The 16290-nt window shown below is 40.9% G+C and overlaps 1 protein-coding gene across 3 annotated transcripts in view; it reads left to right on the forward strand.

Annotated features, from left to right (window-relative positions):
* Window positions 1-16290, forward strand: part of FGD5 (FYVE, RhoGEF and PH domain containing 5) — a 103853-nt gene that overhangs the window by 73439 nt on the left and 14124 nt on the right. For all 3 annotated transcript variants that reach the window (XM_063347883.1, XM_063347882.1, XM_063347881.1), the window contains exons 11-14: window positions 4188-4259; window positions 5776-5844; window positions 12932-13015; window positions 14790-14869. In XM_063347883.1, the coding sequence (XP_063203953.1) occupies window positions 4188-4259; window positions 5776-5844; window positions 12932-13015; window positions 14790-14869 (305 nt within the window). The remainder of the gene's footprint in view (window positions 1-4187; window positions 4260-5775; window positions 5845-12931; window positions 13016-14789; window positions 14870-16290) is intronic.

Below are 16290 nucleotides of genomic sequence, written 5' to 3' on the forward strand. Positions count from 1 at the left end.
CAAGAATGTTGACTTTTGCTCACATCTGGAAATCTCTGCTGCTCAGGTTTAAAAGCCCCGTCTCTGATACGCGTGCCAAGGTCATAGCTGGAGCCCGTGCGTTCATGGGCTGTTTCAGAGCACCAAGTTCAGTGAACTTGTCAGCAGACAGCCTGAACACCTTTGCTAAGTGTAAACACTGATCTCTTGGGTTGCTTACTCTCAGCTTTATTTAAAGATACTTTGGGTATCAGCACAAACTATTTTGTCATCAGCCATTATAGTAAATAGGATAGGGACAAAAGTTGGGAGGGAAGTCTTTGTAGATTAAATGGTAGTTGCATTACAGCCAAACATAATGGTGAAGAGGGAGAAGGAAAGGAGAGAGAAAGAAGCATAGCAGAGAAGCAAGCTGCAGGGAAACAATGATGTTCATACAGACTAATTCTGAATGATGTTCAGCATTGACAGCAATAACCAGTAGTTAATTACTACATAAACACTACTCTGTTACCAAGACAAAAGAACGGATGTAGATTGCAGGAAGGATGTAGTCTAACAAGTCTAGAGTTGTATCATAAAAAGAAATGTAATCTGGCTACTCTACAGAATGACTCTGAAACTACAGACTTACTGAGCAAAGTTTTTAACAGGTTTGATTCTGATTTTCTTTCTCCTCAGGCAAAGAGTTTATAATCATACTTCTCCATTACTAAAGCATTCTTTGTACTAAAATAATAAATATTTCATCATAAAGCCGAGATGTCAGGAAAAGCTTCCACAGTAATCTCAGAGCTTTAATGATACCTGTATTAGAGGTTGGGAACTGTAAGAGCTCAGTTCCTAACAGATCAATGTCACACGTCTTTATCTGGCACCTGTGCTTCCTTAGATTTCACTCAGATTTATGGGAGATTTGTATGAATACTTTTCTGAAGTTAGAAGTGTACATTGTTGGCCAAAATCAAATTTGTTGTGTTGCATTACCATGCAATGATTTTATCTCCACTAAGCCATGCTTTAATTTGAAGAACATCACCATATCATCTGGGTTTTACAGATGTCACAGACTATATAATAATTGCTATTAACAATGTCTGTTTTGGAACAATTTCATCGCAAATTCCACATAGATTTTTACCCTTCATTTTTTATCATATCATCAGAGCACATCTGGCCTTTTCCAAAGCTGTGGCCTGGAAGAGATGAAACAAAATTTCCTTCTTTCCCATTTGTGTGAATGCTGTGGGTTTCGTGAAGGTGCAGGTTCATAAGAATCAAGTTCAATATTCTGCTAAATCAGAGACTGTTCTTCTGAATTAATATCCCATTCACAAAAGCCACCGTTCTTTTCTGTCTCTCATATTTTAAATAACACAAAGAATTTAAGAAGTTACTCTAATTACAGAACAAACCGAACAATGTCACTCAAGACAGAGCGTTAATAACTTGTCGTGTATCTGGTTGAAGTTCTAAGCAATAATTTAGACTTTGCATATACCTGGAAGGAGGAAGATTTCTGCTGCCACTTATCAACTCATCAAACTACACTCCAAAAATCTGATAGGAGCATTGAATTATCATCTACGTTTTCTGCAGAATATCAATGATTTATTATTAGCTTTTTTGGTTTCATGACAGTAACACTCTGGCAGTTTTTCCCTAGGAACTATTAACCCAGGATTTTCAGACGCATTATGATATTAACTATCTCCACAGCATTTTAATCGAGCAGGAAAGTATTATTCGCAATTCACAGATGTGCAAACAGAGGCATAAGGCATACCGTCACCACACAGCATTAAGTCTATCTGTAACTCTAGGAGACATTCAGTACTTGAACTAAGCAGGGTTTGTATTGCTCTCTGAACTTCTACAATCTGTTAGAGGCCCTGAGATGCTAAGAGCTATAAATCATTGTTGCTATTAACAGCTGGTGAATTCCTTGGGGAGGCATTTCTCCTGCATAGACATAATGATAATATGATGGAAGCTGCAGTTCACCACTAAAATGGTCAGAGAAGGATTTCAGCCACCCACCTCTGCAGTACTATTCGTGTGGAGCTTTGTTTTCATCTTTTAATCATAGCTTGTGAAGGATATTTGAAAGGAGAGTGAAGACAGTTTTAAGGAGAATGAAGAAAACTGTACAAACAGGGAATTTTAGGGAAACTATAGCCCTCTCAGCCGCCCGCATTCGCGGATAAATCTCTGTCCTTCACATGTGATGGCTGTTTGACTTCCTACAGGAAATGAGTTTGATACATCTCTGTCCATTTCCTGGTGAACATGTGTCCGTATTGCAAACGTCAGCATTACAACAGGCGCCTCTGCCAGCAGCCCTAGGAAAAGCTGCGGTGTATCTGAGGGGCAGCAACTTCTCCTCTCACTCTTGTAGAAACCGCAGTGAGTAGCACTAAAATTGGCCATGAGTGTGCTCACAGGAGGGCACTGCCTTTTCTGCAGATGAAGAACACGTTTCCATTGTGGAAGCTGTCAATTTGACAAGTTTTGCTAGGGCTAAAATACCCTTTAGTGATGGGAAAGTCCTTTGCAAATGTCTTCTGGAAGTGTCAGCTGTCCCATGTTCCCTGGTATTTCCTGTGCTATTAGTTTATACATACTGTTTCCATTTTGCTGGCCTATAGTATTTTAGAAGTGACCTGAAAAACTCCATTTGTTACTTCCTGCATTGCCAAAGAGATACTTGACAGCTGAGTTTCTTGAAAATGTGTCAATGCCAATTACATTGCATGGTCACAGTGCAGCCCTGTGCTGGTCAAGGCTTGTAGGTGTTTCTGTATGTTTGCTATGCAGTTACTGATTAAGAACTAAACTTAGTATCATGCTAAGCAAATGTAATATTTCACCAGGGCAGTAACATATGGAGGTTATTTTAGGCTTATCTCAAAAAGCAAGCCGAGATAGGTACATTAATTATGTTAGCTGAAATCCAGGGTAAATTAGCCTTGACAGACCATCGTGTTGACATGGATATGCTCTTTCTGGTAGCTGTGATAGCTTTCCTAATTAGCTGGTTCCGTAGACAGCACTGATTTGTATCAGGCAGATACATTGTACGATCTAATCGAGTCTAACTAAGCCCAGGGGTATCTTAATGCCAGTCAATGGAGCATAGGAAAACAGACCATAATCTGTCATAGCAGAAAACTGTAGTCAAGGGCTGCCAGGTCATGAAGCTATATCAAATATGGTCCTTAGTCTGTAGTTTATCTGGGTGTGTAGATGAGGATTTAGGATACAATGACTAACTTAGACAAGAGGCTCATAATTTTTAGACATATTCCAGTGATGAGTCATTGCTGCTGTGCAGCCCATTTTACTGTTCTGATCAGATAAAACCACAGCTGAATCCTCAGCACAAGCCTTGGTTTTAGCAGGAGAATTTGAAGGAGATCTAAAAAGACCCTAGCAATATCGCAAAGGTGCAGACATCCCTTCTTCCTCCTTTGTATGTCCATCCAATACCATCTTTTTTTATGAGAGCACAGTCTTAGCTAGATTAGATTAATCTTATTTACCATCTTCATAGATAAGTTCGTGCCACATGCCAGTGCCCACGGACTGTGCTTTAAGGCCAGGTAGGCAGTTAATAGTATCAGAGTTTGATAATGAACTTCCTGATCCTTGCAAAGCAGTAAAACAGAAATGCAGCTTCACTGCCTGCTTACTAGTTAACCTTCTAAACCCCCTATTGCAAAGCCATTAATCCATTATCATAGAATGTAAACCTCCAGATAATCCTAGCAACAGTCTTATAGTATCAAAGAATGCTTTGGATTATTCATGGCATGCCACTAATGCACAGGCCTTTGGAGCAGATACTGTTCTTTGCCTCTTCTTCCAGTTTATTAATTCACAGAGCAAGAAAGTCAGCAAAGAGGCCAATGTATAAATACCGTATGGAGTGAGCAGGCCCTTTTGAAGCTGAACCAAGGTATCAGAGGTAATGGGAGTGTAGAAGGTCACAGCAGATGTGAATGCAGGTGACAGGGTTTTATAAAACCTGTAAGACTGGAAGAAGACCACCCGGGCGTAAAATCCCTGGTCTCAGTTCTCTCCGAAACCTAATTCTGAAATACCACTTTTAGACAAATAAAATGGTGAGGAGGGGTGAGGGAAGGTTTCTCTGCTTGTCTAAAGAACTGTCATCATACAATCTCCTAAACGCTGTTTCTCTCCCCCAGGAAAACTTGCAGAAGCTGGTACACATTGAGCACAGTGTGAGAGGGCAGAGTGGCCTCCTCCAGCCAGGAAGGGTGAGTGCTGCAGGCAGACCTATGCTGATAAGGGCATTGTTTCCGGCCAGCTATATCTCTGATTGTGTGGATGGCCAGATTTCAGACGCCTACAGGTGTTGTTTACTGAGCTACTGTGATAAGCGTTGGAGCGCTGGTTTGTGTAAAAAGCCATTGCTCTGGCAGTGTGCAGAGAGATGTGCTGAGACCTTCAGGCTGGGAAAGACATGCATTGCCCCTGCTTTGACACAGAGCAGCCATTTGACGTTTCACTCCAGCTGTCCTCAGCCACCCCATGTGTAGTGTGTTTTGATGGAGCTGCTGTTTTTCTCCCTATATACTCCTGTTGAAAGGCTGTAACACTAACAGGAATCACTTGCAGCCTGGAAAGGTTCAGAGTTTTATTTGGCTGAGTAAGAACCTTAAATCAGGGGAAATTATTTGTTTTCAAATTTTTATTCTCACCATTCCCCAGTGGTGCTTTTAATGCAAGACATCATTTTTAAGCAACACATGAACAGAAATGTGGGAAAGCGTATAGCTCTGTCTTGCCATCCACATCAAATGCAAATTTCTTCTCCTGGCTTTCAAACCTGTCCAGTTTCCGCAGCTGCAACCTGTCTCTACGGTTCAAAATATTTCTTTCTTGAATTCTGCGACTCTCCATTTCCCACCAGTCCACCAATATCTTTAGCAAAACTCATGAAGCAATTTTCAAGGCATGCGTACTCATAGTGTAAGAATCCTCATCAGCCAAATACTGCAGTCAACCTCTAATTTGTCTGTAACATCAGTATTCTCACTTGCCCTTGCCAGGTGATGCTTTAACAAATTCTGCAAAGCCCAGCATACAGAATTTACAGTCTCTTTGATTAAATTGTTCTAGAGTGGAAAACTACACCAGATTCTGTTCTCCATCCAAAAAGAGTAGATGACAGTTAATCCACTGATGTAGTTCTGTTATTCTAGACTTTTTCAAATGTTACTGTAATCAAGTTATAGTATGCTGATTTAGCTGCTTACGTACATGGTCCTATACTTACATACATAGTAACAATATGGACTGACCAAGTATTATGTTTGCAAACATGTATAGATTATGCATGCAGGCATAGTTATTTGGACGTAGCATGCTGAAACCCGAGGTTTCAGCTGTTCTTTTTGGTCTGTCTTTTTTAGAGGATTTTTAAAGACAAGAGTTCTTTTCTGAAGCCCTTTGCATGTTAGCTTTGCAATCTGTGACAGTCGCCTCTGAGCACAGTTCATGGTGCAGAAGCAGTGGGCTCAGGACAAGTGGGTTTCCAACCCATTTGGTTCCGATACAAACGCAAGCCACAAAGAGCAGCAGGGCTAACCCAGGCAAAGACTAAGCCAGATCATAAGGAGTAAGGCTAGAAGCAAGTGCTGAGGTATCTATCTCTTCCTGTGCTGATGAAAACTGTTAGAGTAGCTCTTTACCCAGGAGGAATATTCTCTTTTCTCAATAAGATTTGGAATGTGAAGTCTCACAATTACAATCTGCTGTTTTCTCCTTCAGATCTTTGTTAAAGAGGGAACACTGATGAAAGTCTCTGGCAAAAACAGGCACCCTCGTCATTTGTTCTTGGTAAGATTTCTTTTACATTTTTACTGTCTCTCTCATATCTTCTCCTGCACTTATGCAGCCCTGATCCCTGGCAGAAACTTTCAGGCTGCAAGTCATTTAACCACCAGCGGTGATGCGGTGAGTCAGTTTCTGTCGCTAACAGGGCTGAAGCCCTTTTCACACATGTCCCATCAGCCCTGCATACAGGAACACGGGCTGTGCAGCGCTCCGTTTGTGCCACAGCTGCATACAGCCTTGACTAGGCCAGAATTTTGCAAAGGAGTGCAAGTTTCCAAGGTGATGAGGAGGATGGGAGTTCCTGAATACTTTCAGCAATTAAGCTTCACACTTGAAAGTCCAGCCCTAAGGCCTTAGGAGATCTGATGGGAAGCAACAGAGCACACCCTACTGCTGAAGTTTATGAAAGCTTTCTTTGAACTCAGGAGAGATTCGTATCCTTGAAGCTCAAGGACTGGGTTTTAGTTCCTGCTGTCCACATCTATGTAGATTACCTGATAACTGTGTGCATTGCCTCAGTATAGTCCCTCTGAACACACACCTCCATCTTCCTGTTGATTACAGCAACAATTTTCAATGTCTGTTTGCAAAATTCTTCTAAGACAGTTAAGAAAAATGAACCCTTTCATTAGCTTGCTGGAATACCCTTCACAAGGGTTCACAACCCTACTGCAAAAGTTGCGAGTATTTACAGATCAAAACAGATTAAAACCCACTGTTTTGGAGATAGGCTATTAACACTCATGCTTTCTGTTTTACATTACACACTACATTGAGCAGTTACAGAGTGTCTGAGACTCCAGGGTCCTGAGCTCTGTTCTCAACTTTTCAGGTAGCTTATTGTGTAACCACAGGCATTTTTATGCATTTATTGGTATGATGGGGAAGATAATACTTGCCTGTGTTTTAGGAGTTTGTTACATGCTTACCTGTTAATGTTTGAAAAATTCTTAAGAGCTCCTTCTCAGAAAAGAGCCATAAAGAACTGAGCGTTACTGCTGCTATTAATATTAAAGTGCTGTTTGCAGAATTTATTTTAAAATAAATGTTTTATATGCCTGGAATACATATTTGCTGTGGCCTCTGTAAGTGCTGACAGCTTTTCACCCTGAGACCATTGTGAGAAGAGATGGCTTATTACAGAAGTCACACTATTTGCCATTAATTCTTCTTATTTCTCCGTCTTATTAATATTTCCTATTGGTGCATGAGTGGCTGCACAAGCTTCTTTGCCTCCTCAGTCATGTATTGCAGTCTTATGATCAGATGGAATGGGACACAGTGCCGGCGCTGCACTTTTCTGATGGCTTCATTCGTTTCTGTGAAAATTCAGACTTTCATGTACTGAAAGTGATGTACTTCACCCAAAACTTCAAATATGAGATTGCTGCATTGCTGTTTTACGGAGTGGGCATCAATGGACTGTAGCAACAGCAATAGATGTCAAAATCATTACTTTGTTGCAGCCAAGGGAAAATGGCCATGCCAGAATCTCCAGGAACTGGTCTTAAGAAACAGTGTTCTCAGCAGCAGTAACTCTGGAGCCTACTGATGACCACTTCATAACAGATGATACTTGCTTCCTTACTGATCTCTCTTGTGAAACACTTGCCTTTGTTAGTATTACAAAAACATTTTGAAGTTGTGGCTAAAGCTGGGACCAAATTCCAAGAAGTTGTTACCATTTCATCTTCCAATCTGTTCGTAACTGACATCATAATCCACTACTATGGCAAACACCAAAGTGTCACGAACCTGGCTATTAAATGAAATAAACATTGAGAGGAAAGTAATTTGAGCTTGGGATAAACTGAGATAAATTTCAAGTAGTCCAAAATGGTTGTATCAGCTTGAAGGTCACAAGGGGCTGAAAGTATTACTGGAACAAAGAAAGCACAGAAATTAGTTTCTGGCACTTTCTAGTTTAGGAATTATTTTTGATTCCTGGGGAGAGTTCAGCTGCTCAAACCCAGATGTTAACGGCAAAGGCAGAAGTGTCTCTTGGCAACTGGAGACATTACAGTAGCCAATGTCCTGTTGTTAATAGATGCTCTCAGTATTCAGAAACAACGGTTTTTTCTTCCTTTCAGTCAGAAAGGCAAACTGTGACCAAATGTGCTGTCATGCAAAGTATGTGGTGGAGCTAGACTAAACCACAGTAGTCACTTTCAAGAACCAAGAGACACATAAAACTGACTTCTTTTCTGCTCTAACGCACTAAAGTTGCAACCCCTTCGGGCTTCCTGTATTGTGTCTCCTGTTGGGGTGGGGATGATTTGATCTTGGAAATATTTTGAAACTTATTGGCAAATACCTGCCTTTGGGTTCAGTGATTTTTTTACTCAGTCTCCTCTACCCTGAAAGCCCTTGATGTTGCAGAGCAATGCAATGTATGGTGAAATTGCAGGAAAATGAGTCACTGTGGAATATGGTAATTCCTGCATTAACACCTGAGTGGTTTTGCATTATCTGCTTGTCACTGCTAATGCTGTGGATTCTCTGTTATGTCACCACCACTCCTGCGTTTCTTAATGGACTGTTTAGCCTGTGATACATTAAGACAACTACTACATAGCTATGGCAACGTATTTTCATCGTGGCATATAGCATCTTTACTGCATCAGTCTTCAGACCCTACCAGCTATCACTGCCAACACCTTTTTGTAACAGTCAAGGCCTGCATGAACATATCCTTCCCTCTGCCAGTGCATCTAGCCCAATCCACGTGCTATCTTGATTCTGATGCCTGGGAAAAAAACCCAACCCAAAACCCCAAGGTTAGAATAATCTCCTAAACACTGTCTCTTAAACCCCACATTTATTTAAAGCCCTTGTCTTTTAAGGACAATAGCATAACCCTTTGAAGCCACTGGCAAAACTCAGGTAGGATAAGAATTTGTCCTAATGTATTGATCAAAAAAACCTTTCAGAACTGGTTTGTTTTTTGATAAGCACGAGTGTGTAGGACACACATTCAGGGGCTTTTGATGTGCATATGTTTCTGTGGTGCATGTTGTATGTACCACAAGGGTACTTGAGCTGGCTGTTTTGTGCAGGCTGATGGTATTGTTGAATCTGGCGTTTCCTGGCAGGATGTTTGGTGAGTTTTGCTGTGCGCCTGTTTCCTGAGTCCAGTCTCTGTTTACAAGGATGTTGGGGCCTCTTTGCAGCACAGTACGGGCTGCTGACACTGGCAGGCCCCCTAACTGCCCCCCAACCACAGGACTTTGCAACTCAGACACTGTCTCTTATCTCACCCTTCCAAGAATTTCCCTACAAAGACTGCTTGTGTTGCAAGCAGGATGCAGGACACTGGTATCAAATGGGAGACTGTTTAATGCTCTAGCTGGCTGGGCTGAAGGATAGCAGTTTTTGGAGTCAGAGCTTGGAAAATGCCGTCCCAGCACACATTCAGGCTGCTCCACTGTCACTCAGGGGATGTTTAACACAGACTTGAATAGAATAACACAGGGTTCATAATGAACTACCCTTTAAAACATTCAGAAAAAACAAACACAAGGTAGGAGCTTTTAAACAGAGAGTACATTACATATGGATGCCAGCATTCAGCAGGGCATGGATAAACTTGTTTGGATCAATAAATTTGAACACTGTAGGTTAGAAAACTTGCACTGACCGCCAGTGTTACTGGGTTCCTGTCACAACAGAGAGGATTATAAAAAGAAGGGGGGGAAAAGAAAAGTAGTAACAGAAAAAAAGAAAATTAAAGACCAGACATATCCTTTCTCTGTGTTATCAGCTGTTGCTTTGGGGACTATGTGCGTGCATGGAGCAGTGCAGAACAGGAATACGTGCTCCCATATCAATATCTGAGCAGTTTGGGGAATCCCAACTATTCAAAAGTTTTCTGTCAAGGAGGAAGTGGGTCTGAATCCCAAGGACTTCTGGGAATTCCCCTAGGAGTTGTGGCAGTCGATCCCATCTACCACAGATTCCTGAGGGGTTGCAGGATCAGCTTTTATCATGGCTCAGTCCTCACTGCTTCAGGGAACAGTGTGAAGCAGGAGGATGCGTGAAACCACTGGTACTGATGCTAGTTCTGACCATATCATTCATATAGCCTTCACTCAGGTCTCCAGTGGCAAAGGAGACAGCAGCAAGTGCAAACCCTTTCTTTCTTCATGAATATGTATGCCTTGCTTAGGAAGCTTTGAAATATTTGTCATAATTTCATTGTGTCAAGCTGTAGCTGGTGGGACCTCAGAGTCACAGCTCACCACTATATACTGTGGGGGAGAAAAACAGGAGGAAAAAAACCTCCAATGGGCAATTATAAAGAAAAGTCATCATTAATGTTTAATAAAATCTTGGGATATTAACCAGAGCTGTCGTGACAATGGTGTGCACCAGGGTGTCATCCTGAAACATCAGTAATAAAAGAATGGGCTGCTTTTTAAAAACATTTATAACTTTTTAAATAAACAAAATAAATGGGTTTTGCTGTTCAAGAAACCCAGTAGCACGTTATGCCAGAATCCTGAAAATTTCTCTTAGGATTTCACTTCCTTGGGCTTAGTGGCCATAACTAGTTACCTTTTCTTGTGGCTTGAAACAAACCTTAAATACTAGCACTGATGAGTGGCAGAGGAAGTCCTGTTTTCTCATATAATCCTTTGAACATTCAGTAGATATCGGAATCACCAGGCAAATGTGAGATTTCACTAGTATTCTCTTATTTCGCAGAGTATTCTCTTAATGTTAGCAATAAAGTCTGCCTGCCTTTTTATCTTTTTCCCACCTGGCTGCTGGAGTCCTAGTTGCTACTACTGAAAATAAGTGAAAATAGCTTTCATCTGCTGTTCACTTAAAGGTTTACATTTGTTCCGTTTTTTCTACCTTACCCTCCCTCCTACATACTCAGTGTGTAATAGGTTGTGATGAATGTTCTGGTTATGCGTAGTCCTGGTTAAACTGGGAATCATCATGTGGTCAGTACTTTGCAGGTGTCATTGTGCTGACTGGATTAACGTTGGCATGAAGGGTAATTTATAGAGCAATAGGTAAATCACAGAAAAACTCTATGACAAGCCATTTGTCACCTTGTTCTAAGGAAATTCTATTGTGTTGTTGCAAAAGGACTAAATACTCCACTTTAGACTACAGAGAACATGAGACTCCTATTCTGACTTGATAGTATGCTTTTATATTCTCAGGTGAGAAGTGTTATATTAAAAGAGCTTTAAACTCCGTATGAGTTAAGACTTACTGGAAGGACACAGAGAAATACACAGTAGAGTGGCCAGTGCAGGAGAACACGGGAGTCTTTCTGTTAAAATGTTAGAGTTAAATGTTTCATCATTTTCTTGAAAAATTTTGGCTGATTCTACTCAGTAAACTTCATTCAATTTTTAAAAGTAGTAAAATTTGGAGTAAAAGTTTTGGGGAAAGTCAGTCTTTGGTATCTTTTGCTTCACGTTAATGAGAATCTGCATTTTAAAGATGGGCAGCTAATGCACATAAGCCTGATTTGCTGTGAATCAAACAGCTACTTAATGAACTGGTGTCCACAAGTGAACTCATGGCCCTAATAAAGGCAACAACAGTTTTGCTGTTAAATCCAAGATGATAAGGATTTAATCCCATGACTATTAATTCCATGTCATTGTCCCTGCTCTGTAAGAAAGCTGAACTATGACCTTTTAAGAAAACATCCATAAGGTTCCACTTTCCATTTTTTTTTCAGGCAGGCAAATTAGTGAAAATTTTACACCAGCAGTTTTAGGTGGTCAGGCAGTACTATCAAGACCCCAACAATTCCAGTCATACCAAGTATATTATTTTATTGCCAAATCACTCTTTATTTTTCTCCCCTTTTCTCTGCGTCTCTTTTTCTTTATCACAGTTTTCCTTCCAAAATATAATATTATTACCATCCAATTGGCTACATTTAAATGCCGTTGTCACAGAGGAATCCAAGTGAAGCTCGTTTCTGTCTATTTTTTAATTTCTTGAGAATTGCTCCCTTTAAGATGCCTTGCCTCTGGCATCACACAGCATTACCTATGCCTTGCACATCTTTGTTTGTAGTACCCCAGTACAGTAATCAAGGGGCTGTCTGAGTTTATGCACATTGGTACTGATGTGAGAGGCCTGGGAAAGACAAGAAGAGAACATGACCTGCTCATTCAAGTAAAGAAGAGAATGCATGCACACAAGCGTTAATTTGGCAATGGTATGGCCCACCGATACTGCTATTCCTTCTAGTAGCAAGGGAAGGAGAGGCCAGCAAAGACCTACAAGGTCCAGTTCTGCTGTTTCATTTATTTGTTTGTTGTCACAAAGGTATAAGGCTGCAATAATGTCGATGATTAAGTTAGGCAAAGAGAAGATCTGATCCCATTTAGTATGAAGCTGTTGGAAAAACATGCATTCTGCAAGGAGCTGTGAGAACTATGGAAGTATTTGGGGTGTTAAGCTACAGATTTCTTTTCCTCATGAAATGAAAAAAGTTTCTCATTTTTGCCCTTCCATGGTCTCTGCTGTGGCCCACAGACTCAGCAAAGCTGTCATATGTCTAGGCAAGTTTTGCTAGCAGTGAAGTACAGTTCCTGCTCTCAAATATCCAAACCATTCCTCCCTGAATCATTCCTCCGGACTGTGGCACATCTTCTGACCTCCACTTCCTTTTCGCCCAGAAAATGGAAGTCCCTGAAGCCCAGCCCTACTCCTGGACTTACCGCAGCTTCATTGTAGGGTACCTTGAGAGGGTCAGAGCTGCAGCATCCTGGACAGTTAGCTGATATTGCCAGGTAGTACATGCAGAGCCTGCCTTCCCAACTTGAACATGGCATTGCCCTTAAAAGCAACTGTTTCACCCAAGCTGAATAGAAAAGAGCTGATTATCTACTTGCTTAGCCATTAGCAACAGTCAAAAATGGGAAGAAATCAAAGTCCTGGAGTTTTGTAGAAATGCAGGCTTTGACCTAAGATGTGTGGCTTGCGCCTGTCTTTAGTAACAGTCCTAGCAGTTCATCAAGTTACTGCTAGTTCTGTGTATCCCCCCCAGGAGTAATGGGCAGGCCTGCAAGCCATATTGCAAATTATTGATTTTGTCTTTCTCTTCATATAGATGAATGATGTTCTGCTGTACACATATCCCCAGAAGGATGGCAAATACCGACTGAAAAACACCTTGGCTGTGTCAGGCATGAAGGTAATGCCTCATCTGTATTATAGGCTGAAATTAAAGTTCTGTAGTGGGCTATTAGTGCTTTGCTGGTTTAGGTCTCATATCCAGCTGAGGGCAAGGGGAAACAGGGGATGGAGCTGTTATCAGGGGATTCCCTTGCTTCTTACAAGAGACAGAGGGAAAATAATATAAAGCAAACCTATAAAAGATTATCTATAAGGCTGTGACTTAGTATGACAGCCTTATTCAGGCTGCATAAATAATACAAGCCAAAATCAGTTTTACCATCTGATTACGGAAACTGGAGACAGAAAAGATTTATATCCCATTTTGTCTATTCCTCTCCTCATGTCTCCATCCCATACAGGGTTGTTCCCTACAACATATTCACTTGGGCTTAGTCTGCCTGGTTTTAAACTCCTGCCACACAAAATTTACATAAGCTTTCGTTTGCCTGGTTTTCATCTGCCCTTTAACTGTATTCATCAAAAGCATTAATGGGGTCAAAAAGTGATTTGCCAACTTTATGGGGAAAAGGTGTATTGGGAGCTATTACATGAAATGATATAAACACAGTCTGTTCTTCAGTAAATTTCTAAATTGCAGATTACAGAAACTGGACACAATTGTCCTGTTCTTACTGTCTTTCCCTAAGCATCCATTGGGACCAGTACCTGTGCAACAACAGGTATTGGGCTGGAGGGGTCCTTGCTTCTTAAGCCTAGCCACCCATTACACACCTCCCACCAAGAGCCATTGTAACTGTTCCATAGCTAATATGCCAAGTTTTATTTATGTGAAAGAGGGTCTGAAGTGACAAGTCAGGAGTTTGGGGATCTAGGAAACATGCAAGATGAGAATTACTAATCATTAATTCCAGCAGAATGACATGAGCGGGTTGAGGTTTTATGAAAAGGTGGGAGGCTGATCTCCCTAGAGACCTGATAGTGTAAAAAGAACTATGGATTCCCAGCTGGGGTAGGAATTGCTAAAACACGCTACCATTAAGTGAAAAGGCATTGCAGAGCAGGTACTTGTTTGGATACATTTGAAACACTGAGTCACTGGCATAATAGATGCTTGTTAATAACAAGGTATCGGTACCATGAAGCTGTGTTTCTCCTAAGTGGCTGTTGCTGTTAGTAGGCAACTAATGGCCAGGTTGGATGGGGCTTTGAGCAACCTGGTCTAATGGAAGGTGTCCCTGCCCATGGCAGGGGGTTGGAATTGGATGAGCTTTAAGGACCTTTCCAACTGTAACCATTCCATGATTCTATGATTCTATGGTAATACAATACATGTCAGGAAAAAGGTTTTAGCTGAGCTGTAGCTTTTAAGTATTTTTATTGCTCCTAAAAAGCCTTGCTGCAGACAGGCATTCACTGAACTGAAGTGCTTCACTGTATAATGTCTGCATGTGAGGAAGAAAGTTATTTTAATTCATTCCAAGAATAGCCAAAACTTTTGCCCAAAAATGCTCTGACACTTGTCAGACTAAACTTCTCCTAAGCTTATCATATCAAAACTGAACCCTGATTGATACTTTATCCTTACCTTTATAGTTGGATTAAATGATTTTTTTTTCCTTTAGCACCACCACCATATTGAAATACAGAGCATTCTTTATTACACCAGCAATACAAAGGACAGAAAACCCTACCTGCCCATCTCTTTGCATCGAAATATGAAATAGATGGCTGGGACATCATGGGTCCATATGCATTGAGACTTGTCTGGTGTACTGGTTATAGACAGTTTAACTCATGTCCACATTCATGTTCATGGCATTTGTTTCTAGGTCAGCCGCCCAGTGACAGAAAAAGCCCAAAACGTCCTGAAGATTGAATACGATGAATATTGCCTGACCCTGTCAGCAAGGTACTGTCCCCAAACAGCCATGGCAGAGGGTGTTACATTCTAGAGCTATATCTCTAGATTAGTCTAACCAATACCCAAGACTTAAATGGTGTCTCATTCTTTTTTAACTCAATTTCAGTCTGTACTATTGTGACAGACAATGTCTGAGTGCTTGATTACACAATGAAGTTATTAATTATAAATGCAAAGCTCATAAACTGTAACTAATTTAACTCATATACTGAGTAACAGTTAGGAGTCATCTCTTGATAACATCTTAAAGAGAAAGGAAAGATAAGAAAGTCTGTTACTAAGAAGCCTGAGTACTTTCCATGATCTTTCACATTTTTTCCCTGTGACGCTAGGAGTATGTTGTCTCTCCCTTTTATCAGTTCACTTGTTACCTTATACCAGTAGAGCTGCAAAACTGACGGAGAAAACAGTAAATAGGTAACACCTAAGGCAATAGATATAAAAGCATTTAATAGTGCTTAAATGACAAAGCCAAAATTAAACCTTACTGGCACCCTCATGGGTCTTTCTAATAAAAGGAATTTCACTAATGAGTTTGTGTAGTGCTAGTAGTGAATGCAACTGGGAGTCAGGATCTCTGTCCTGGGATCACAAGCTAATGCCAGAAAGAGACTGTAGGTCAGTTTCTGATCAGAAGATAGCAGTGTACTATATTTTTTTCATGCTTCCAGCCCAAAATTATCCTGCAAATTTACCTAGAACTACAGCAGAAAGGTGGCTGGCTTGATTTATACATGTAGTCTAGTACAAAAGGCATAGCACACTAGCAGTGGTATTAAAATTAAGTCTTCCAAATAACAAGGTCTTCATTGCTTTTAAGTACTGACTTTCACACCATCAGTCTCCAACTACAGCATGGCTGGAAACAGAACAGGCTTCCCTAAATTACACAGTACAATAGAATGACAGGGAGGGTACTTTCTTATACAGAATCAGAATTTGGAGCTCGCATCCTTCCCAGGCACTTGCCATCTGTAAGCAGTGCTCAGATACCTGTCAAAGCCTTTTTGTCTATTTCCTTTTATAACTAGCAAATGAGAAAATATCTGAGATTTTCTTAGAGCTGCATACTCATCACAGTCCTCAAAATATACACACAGTACTTCTAAATTACCTTCTGACAGTTACAAAAGCAGGATGTGTACAGTCCTTCTGTATTGTTGAGGGGAAATAACTGCTGCATGTCCCCTTTATTCAGGGCAGCTGAAGTTGGCATCCCTAGTGGGAAGCTTGGGATGTTCTGCTTGCATTGTTATGTTGTTTCTTTGCCTTTTGTACTCATAGCAAGTCTGTGCTTAGTTAGCCTAAACAAAGCATGTGAGGCCAGTGCAAGATGTGTTTCTTTGATAGTAGGTAGAACCAGGGCCTGAGACTAAGGTTGCCCTTCTGATAACAGCCAGACGGAGACC

The sequence above is a fragment of the Chroicocephalus ridibundus genome, chromosome 10 (assembly GCF_963924245.1).
Source record: "Chroicocephalus ridibundus chromosome 10, bChrRid1.1, whole genome shotgun sequence".
NCBI classification, from domain to species: Eukaryota; Metazoa; Chordata; class Aves; order Charadriiformes; family Laridae; genus Chroicocephalus; species Chroicocephalus ridibundus.